The following is a 9,041-nucleotide window of genomic DNA, read 5'->3' as shown; positions in this document are numbered from 1 at the left end:
GGGTAAAGTACAAAAACAAACAAACAATAGCAAAAGTAATAGCAGCAAAAGTCACAAGACTCAGTAAGTGGGTGGTGGTTGGTACAGTACCAGTTCAAGCTCCAGGTATGAAACACACAACTTCAGGGAAAAGGACTGGGTAGAGTCACTGATTCCTGTCTGAGGGGGAGAGGAGAAAAAATATAAGTCACACACACACACACACACACACGAAAAGGAATGAAGAGGGTAAGATGAATATGAGGAAGTTAAGAAAGACAAGGGGGAAATGGGGAGAAAATAAAATGGTGCTCTTTCCAGCATTAATGACAATGGCCAAGAACTTAGGTGTAGAGCATGTGGTTGGATGGAGTTACTGGACTGATGTTCCCTGGAAGTAACATCTTTGAAGAGGGAAAACAAATGAGAAAAATGGCTCTGTGGGAAGAAGGAAAAGCAGAACGCTGATGTGAAGTGTCTTCCAGCTGGTTCTGACTCACAGCCAGCCTGCGCAAACGGAGCAAAGCACTGGCCAGCCCTGCACCCCGACCACTGTTCTCAAGTCTGAGCCCATTGTTTCCATCACTGGGTCCGTCCATTCCATCGAGGGTCTTCCTCTTTTTGCTGCCCCTCTGTACTACCAAGCACGGTGTCCTCCTTCAAGGACTGGCCTCTCCTGATCACATGTACAAAGTATGTGAGACAGTCTTTCCATCCTCGTTTCAAAGGAGCATTATAGTTGTGCTTCTTCAAAGACAAGCTTGTTTGTTCTTTTGACAGTTCATGGTACTTTCAATATTCTTCATAAGTATAATATTCAAAATGCATCAACTCTTCTTTGGGCTTCTTTACTCAATGTCCAACCTTCACATGCATATGAGGTGATTGAAAATGCCATGACTTGGGTTAGGTGCACTTTAGTCTTCAAAGTAATATCTTTGCTTTACAATACTCTAAAGAGGTCTTGTACAGCAGACTTACCCAATGCAACATGTCTTTTGACCTCTTGACTGCTGCTTCCATGAGCATTCAGTGTGGATCCAAGAAAGATGAAATCATTGACAACTTCAAGTTTTTCTCCTTTTATTATAGCATTATCTACTGGTCCAGTTTTGAGCATTTGGTTTTCGTTACAGTGAATTGTAATCCACACTGAAGACTGAAATCCTTGGTCTTCATCCTCAAGTGCTTGAAGTCCTCCTGACTTTCAGCAAGCAAGGTTAGGTCATCTGCATATCTCAGGTTGTCCAGTAGTGTGGGTCAGTATAACAGAGGAAGTCCCTCAATGAGATTGATTGATATAGTGCTTGGAACACTAGGCTCAATCATAGCAACCACTGTGAAGATGGTGCAGGTCCAGGCAGGTTGGTCGTGCTATATATCGGGAGCTATGAATTAGAACTAACTTAATGGCACCTGATGACAACAGCAATAATGACTCACATCAGATTTTCTAGGAGACCATAATTATCATTTTTTACTGCCAACGGATCTGGTTCAAAGTGAGATATGAAAGCTGTAGAGTAGATGTAGGGAATCGAGTATCTTCCAGTGGCCACTTGAATCTTTAGAACACTGTGAGGCACACTGCTCAAGCATTTAATGAACTCAGCCCTAATGCGATAACTAGAACAGCTTCTCCTCAGTGAGGTGTTGGTTGGGACCGATGATATTGTAGGCCTGTAGCTCCAGCATACATGGCATTCCCTTCCCCTGTTGTCGAGGATGAGTCCGGGAATATCACTACTAAGTTCAACAAACAGCAAGGTATCCATTTTCATTGATGCACGACGTCCATGCTAAAATAAATGACCAAAACTATGGACAAGAACTAGGCACTTTATTTTTGTTTTGATTTCTTGCTCAGAGTACATCTTTAGAATTATTTTAAAATATATTGAAGAAAATCTACCTTCATAAAAATGTTATCAATATGAAGAATAACAGTGTAACAGTTTTACAGCAACATCAATCCATCTGCTTTTCAATCCTACAAAGTAGGATGGGCATATTGTAAACAGCCTGGGGTCTTCTCTGGACGGTAAATCATTCATACTCCAATTGAGATTTAATTATGAAGCTACTTAAGGATGTTTCCAAGGTGATTCTCTTAAAAATAAAAGGTCAGGGATAACCAGAAGTGGTTTTCAATGGTCAGAACAAGTACATACTCAGTCTTCTGATATAAGGACCCTACAGGAGATAGAAATGATCAAAGAAAACTTGAAGACTAATTAATAAAATACTGTATGATGCTCATACTTTTCAGAAGTGACCATGTTGTTTGTTTTTCATTGTCAACAGGAGTAAACATTCATGGAAGAAGAGAACCACACCTCTGTGACTGAGTTTATCTTCCTGGGCCTCTCCCAGGACCCACAGACACAAGTCCTGCTCTTCTTCCTGTTTCTGATCATCTACCTGCTGACTGTGCTGGGAAACCTGCTGATCATTGTTCTTATTCTTATGGACTCCAGACTCCACACACCCATGTACTTTTTCCTTAGAAACCTGTCCTTTGCCGATCTCTGCTTTTCGACCACCACGGTTCCCCAGGTGATAGTCCACTTCTTGGCAAAGAGGAAAACTATTTCCTTTGTTGGATGCTCAATGCAGATAGTTGTTTTGCTTCTGGTTGGGTGTACAGAGTGTGCTTTGCTGGCAGTGATGTCCTATGACCGCTATGTGGCTGTCTGCAAGCCCCTACACTACTCCACCATCATGACTCATTGGGTCTGTGTCCAGCTTGCCATCGGGTCCTGGGCCAGTGGAGCATTGGTGTCCCTGGTGGACACCACATTCACATTGCGTCTACCCTACAAGGGAAACAATATCATTAACCATTTCTTTTGTGAACCTCCTGCCCTCCTGAAGCTGGCTTCGGCAGACACCTACAGCACAGAAATGGCCATCTTTGCCATGGGAGTGGTGATCCTGCTAGCTCCTGTGTCCCTCATCCTTGTCTCCTACTGGAATATCATCTCCACTGTGATCCAGATGCAGTCTGGAGAGGGAAGGCTCAAGGTTTTCTCAACCTGTGGCTCCCATCTCGTTGTGGTGGTGCTCTTCTATGGCTCAGCAATCTTTGCCTACATGAGGCCAAACTCCAAAAAAATGAGTGAAAGGGATAAAGTGATCTCTGTGTTCTACTCTGCAGTGACTCCCATGCTGAACCCCATCATTTACAGCCTGAGGAACAAGGATGTCAAAGGAGCTCTCAGGAGAATAACAGCAAGATAGCGTTTGTGAGAAATTGTCATTTCCCAGGAAACATTTTACCCCATTCCTTTATATTTTTCTCATATTTTCCCATCTTTTTTCTCACATCCATTTGCTAAATTGCCTACTTAAACCAATACTGTCTTTGACAGAGGACTAAAAGGAAAAAATAGATGAGCAGTAATTCTCTACTTCTCAAACCGGCACATGCTAATAGATTGAAACATGTCGGCATACTTATGTCACTGTTCTTTGAGAGACTGGAATAACAAAGAATGAAACAAACAAAACTAGAAACAAAACAAAGCAGAACAGAAAACAAACCATCACAATACTGATTCACTGTTTGTTGAACACGTCCTACTTATATGTATCACAGGCACTTTTCAGAGCTGAGGACATGGATATACACACAGAAATACCTTCTAAGATATTATGTATCTAACGTGGCTTTGAATTCTAAATGAAACCATTTCTGAAATTTGAATGTGAGCACATTTAAGGAATAATAAACGACAACATGGTAGAATATGAGGAAAGCTGTAAGACAGGTTTGAGAATGCCTTGAATTCAATATTTCCCCAGTAAATGAATTCTGAAAATGCTCACGATAAGGGAATTTATGAACCAGTGATGGCAAGTAAGAGTGAAGGTAAATGGAGGCCTGTTGTATTCGTTGGTGAGGCATTTAGACTTTCTGAGTTGACACTCTTCTCTCTAACAGGACCTGAAAGGTTCTGGGCATGTTTGTTAAGACTCTCTTTCTCAGGGTGCTATGAGACCATGAGTCTTTGGAGTCGTCATTGGTAACAACGAAGTCAGCAGACTCTTAGGCACAGTAAAAAATATGCACTGTTTCACAGCAGGGGGGATAGTGGGATGGTGAGCAAGTTTGGTAATTATTTGCTTAGTTTGTAAATTCTATGACAGTGTAGACATAGCTGGTGTGTTGATCTCTGTATTACCACTTGTAGGAAAGTACATATCTCTTTCTCAGTAAATGCCACCTCACATGACTGCCTACAGGTGTTTAGGAGAGCAATGTACAGTATAAATGGATTTAGAGAAGTCACCTACAAATAAATGTCAGTGTACCTTTGATACCCTCAAGGATATGTGCCACTGTTTTAAACTAGAAAATCAAATGTACCAGTATGCCTTAGACTCTTGAAAGATATGTCATAAGATGTGGGTACTTGGCCCTACTGCAGTGCAAATAGATGCCAAAGTCAGAGGCCATACAGAGGGTTTGCAACTATATCCCACAGATGTTCTGAAGTGCACTGAGGGAGACTTGATGGAGCAGGAAGGTTTCGGGGAAGATTCCTGGACCGCAACCTGGGAGTCTCGGGTATAGGGATCAAGAATTTCTAAGGGGAATGGAGAGAAATTCCATAGGGACAAGATTCCCTGAGACAGAACTCAAATAAAGCTGTATGGCAAGAGGAAGAAACACTTTGCCAGAAGGAATTCTTTAATGATACCAGGTTTTATGTGTTGATGAAAGGCTATGGGATTTGTCAATGAGATTGTCATTATTGGTCTTTGAAAACACTGTTGCCGCAGAATAATGGAATCAAGTGATTATCAAAATTCAATCAGTCAAACCTAAAAGTAGTTTTGGGATGGAAAATAAGAGGAATATGAATTTGGAATAGATAGCCTAACATAGGACTCTATTTTTTCTTTTCTTCTTAATCATTAGGTCTTTAAAAGTCTGGAATTTAATTTAGAAAATTAATATTTGAGACCAAGTATTAAAAGTTTCTGACATCTTGATATTTGGTTTGATAGCATGATAAATCATTCTTTTACCAATTAATTTTAAAGGCAGCATGATCTATAGTAAACTTCAATATTCTTCAAGAATATCTGTGAATTTTGACAGTAGTTCCACCGTATTTTGTTGTTTCACTTTTTAGGCATTGTGGCTTTAGTCAGTACAGCATTCACTGACACTGATGACACTGATATGGAGTCAATGCTGACTCACGGTGACCCTATAGGGCAGGGTAGAACTGCTTCTTTTCAATGTCTCAGACTGTAATTCTTTACAGGAGCCAAAGGCTCCTGTAAGCAAAAGTTCTTGCCTTTCACCATTTTCTTGATTATTCATATCCTTTCTACTCTACTTATTAAACTTATTTTTAAAATAACCATTAGAATCATCCCGGTGTTTACATTGAAATTGCAGGTCACTTAACAAGAATTTTTAAAACCTTGATGTAAAGATACTTAATCTGTCACCTATCTGTAGGCCACATTCCTCTCTTTCATAATACAGACGTGTGCATCACACACTCATACACATTCTATCATGTATTGTTATTGTGAGATTGTGCTGTATGCATTTTGGCTTATTTTTCTTTTACTACTTGTATTTTAAAATAGGTATTTTTATTTTCAAAATATTATGTTCTTAAAATGTATCATTTCTGATAAATAGTCAAGCTATTACTTTTCCATTTATTCAGTTGTGCACTCAAAATAGCTATTAAGCATTAAAGAAAGAAACTTTCATCAGGCTGGAAAAATCTAGTACAATCACCTCACTGATATTCATCTTACTGAACTCTTTTATTGATCCTAATGATTTCGGGACATTGTGTGATTCTACATAAAAATTATATTCTTTTTATAAAATGGGAAACTTTCATTTTTTCTTCAAATAGTTATATCCATTTAAATATAATGCCTTATTTGAACTTTGAAATCATCTTAGATCTCGAAGATCATAGTGGAAATATTGAAAAGTCTGAGTTAGATAATGGTATCTGGGATTGTGGGGGAATTCAAGCCTCCAGCCTCCCAGTTAGCAGATCCGTGCATTGATCACAGGCATAGGGACTCAGAGATAGTGAGAGTTTGGTTCCTGACCACCTCAGTACAGGGAGTTAAACTCGTCTGCCCCTCTCCATCACAGTGCATATGAGAACAATGTTCTTGCTATACTGCAGTCTATTAAGCGTGCAATGGAATTATGAAAAGATAGAAATTACAGCCCAACCCACAATGTCACGAATGCCCCTTTACTTAAAGCAGGGTTACCACAAACTTTCAATTTGTAGGAACACCTGGTACCTGCAAAATGCAATAAAGTGAAGCACAATAAACCGGAATATGTGCATCTGGATCACCAGGAGCTCCAACTACAGGAGAAGTCTGGAAAATGTCGGGATCATTTGGATGTGGTTCCTTTTGCTATGGATTGCTGGCTTATTGAGTCAGATTATTATCTACTTGTATCCTTCATTAGCAGAATAATGTTCAATTTGAGTGACAGAGATCCTGAACATATGATATCACTTCCCAAAGCTCAGATATCGACCATATTACAAGAACTTGCATGCCCTGCTTACAATAAGAGGTAATACTCCGCTCTTACATGTGAAGGTATTAGTTTAATTGCATTTATAAAAGCATTTTCATTGGCACATTGCTTGGACATTGTACAAATGATATGAACTATTCTGGAGCTTAAGTTATGAGCACTAGTAGGATTTCAGAAGGCTGAAGTTTACAGTGGGAGCACTCCTTAAAGACGCCATGAAAGAATAACTGTATAAACCTTTGGGGGTGTAGCAGGGTCCTAAGGGACCTGGCCTCCCCCTCATTCAAGGGGTTGTGGGTCTGTAAACAGCTCAGGTCTGGGAGTCGACTGAGGAGGTCGAGACTCTCTATTTGCTGTTCCCCTGATCTAACATTCTTCTGCTGGTATAGATAACATAACTTTTTAATAGGTTTCCCATGTATTTCACTCCTAGGAATACCATGGCTAAATAGCCAATGACATAAGCCCACATAAGACAGGTTGCTCTGATTAGTAGGATAACCATGCCCACACATTCTCTGTTGATTCAGTGCTGACACTTGGCCCCTACCATTATGGGGCCCAGACAGCCCCACTGTAGGCAAATGGTCGGAATACCCTTAGGGAATTTCCCACTGTTAATCCACTGTTAACATAAAATAGCAATCCCAGGAGTCCTCAGAGGTGCTAGGCCCACTTCCCAATCTTGTTCCTTATGGTGTGGTGATGGCAGTTCCGCAGGACACTCCTTTTTGGGGTCTATGGGATTATTCTGATAGAGCCATTTCAACATAGCAATTTCCCTAAGCTTTTGGATGCCTTCTTCTACAGTGCACCAAGGTAGGTCAGGTTCCTCAAGTTGGTCTCATCTAGGCCATCTGGTAGTCATTGCTTCTGTGAACCAACCAAATAAGCTATTAGATCCTCTCTTAACCTCTCTCGCTGAGACATTGAAGGAAGAATCTGTGCTTAGGGGCCCATATCAAGAACCTCAGACTGGTCCACTGTTACATCCTTGCACCAGTATCCCCCACCCTTAATAACTCTTCCCAGGGAGATTCCCCAGGCTTCTGCTTGTATGTATTAGAAAACTCAAGAACTTTATGAGCATAGTGCACTTCCTCCTGAATCATCAGATGAACCTCACGTTTAGGAACTTTCTGAGTCTTAATTCTAGTTACAGGTCTAGAGGAAATAATGGGTGGTGGGGTATTTCCTGGGGGCTCTCAGCAATGTCTTGTAAGGCATCTCCCCCAGGCAATGCTCCAGATGCAGCCCTACCTGGCATTGCAGCTTGAACTGTTTGATTAATCTGCTCAAGTGTGGGTTGTTTTACTGATAGCGGATTAATCCCCTCAGGTGGGAGGGTGGAGTCATTGACTGGGGGTGGCTCAAATGACTCTATTGGCTCATATCCCCTCTTCTAGATTACTAACCCATATGTTCCCATCTCATGTTTCATGGTCCCAAGTCTTTCTGATTAATACGCTTACTTTAAGATCTGACTGTTTTAGCCTTGCGATTCAGTTTATGCTGTAATTCAGCTAATCTTAGGCTGAGACTCTGGATTTGGTTTTCAGCAATGTCAGCTCTTTTACTAGAGGAGAGAAGACTCTTTGTAGCACATGAAGAAGCTATTAGGTCTGTTATTTGGCACTTGAGACGTGCTTCTGAGATTATCCCTTTCCTTGATAACATTTTCTATTGTAAGGAGGACCAGCCAATCAGCTTCCCTAGACTTCTCATCCTGACAAAACTGCTGGAAAATATCAAGCACGCGCTCACCCAGGACCACTCCTGTCACCAGCACTTCATGTAATGGTGGGGATGTTTTGGATAGTAGCTTCGTGACTTCACATCATGGATTAACACCACCCTCTCTAGTAAGAGTGGAAACGTATCCATGCTTAGGGTAGAGGCAGCATTCTCAGTGTTGTTAGGCCTAATAAGGCTGGAGAACAAATTTGTAAAGCCCTTCTTTATGATATTGTTTCTCTAAAACCACTCCCAGTACCGATTGCGTTAAGTAGGGTTTTCCTAAACTCTAGGACATAGGAAAATAAAACCAGAACACTTATGATAATATATATATATATAAAGATAGGTTTACACAACAGGAAGGAATATACCAGCTAATTAGTCCACATAGCAGTACAGAGGGTTCAGTTCAACTCACTTCAGTGGAACAGTTAATTTACTGGAAGACCTTTAATTCATGTGGCCTACCGGATCCAAGGTCAAGCTCAAGCAGACAGCAGAGTCCTTCCTCAGGCACAGCAGGCAGTGTATGCCCACAGGGAGCAAACAGCAGGCTGGGTCATCTATAGTCAGTAGCTCAGGTGCTTATGGAAGCACGTCCAGATGGTATACTGACCTCAAGCAATGCAAGGTGACAGGAACCACCAGTCTCAAGATCTAGCACTGTATGCACCAGCAGCATGGTAAAGCAGATCTGGAAGGAGCCTCAAGGTCTAGTGACACAAACCATGGGTTAGCTTGGTCCACAGATAGTGTCGCTCACAGGTTGAGGCAA

At 41.1% G+C, this 9,041-nt stretch overlaps 1 protein-coding gene across 1 annotated transcript; it reads left to right on the top strand.

The window, feature by feature from the left end:
• Positions 1-2,256: 2,256 nt before the first annotated feature.
• LOC142446736 (olfactory receptor 2D3-like) lies at positions 2,257-3,219 on the top strand. The gene has a single exon (XM_075548482.1). The coding sequence runs from the start codon at positions 2,296-2,298 to the stop codon at positions 3,217-3,219; it is 924 nt and encodes a 307-aa protein (XP_075404597.1). The 5' UTR covers positions 2,257-2,295.
• The last annotated feature ends 5,822 nt before the right edge of the window (positions 3,220-9,041 follow it).

Source organism: Tenrec ecaudatus, chromosome 4 (assembly GCF_050624435.1).
Source record: "Tenrec ecaudatus isolate mTenEca1 chromosome 4, mTenEca1.hap1, whole genome shotgun sequence".
Taxonomy (NCBI): domain Eukaryota; kingdom Metazoa; phylum Chordata; class Mammalia; order Afrosoricida; family Tenrecidae; genus Tenrec; species Tenrec ecaudatus.
Note: the sequence above shows the minus strand (reverse complement) of the source record. Positions and strands in the feature narration are given on the sequence as shown.

What these genes read in the sequence shown, in the direction of transcription:
- LOC142446736 (XM_075548482.1), top strand. Translation starts at nt 2,296, where the DNA reads ATGGAAGAAGAGAACCACACCTCTGTGACTGAGTTTATCTTCCTGGGC.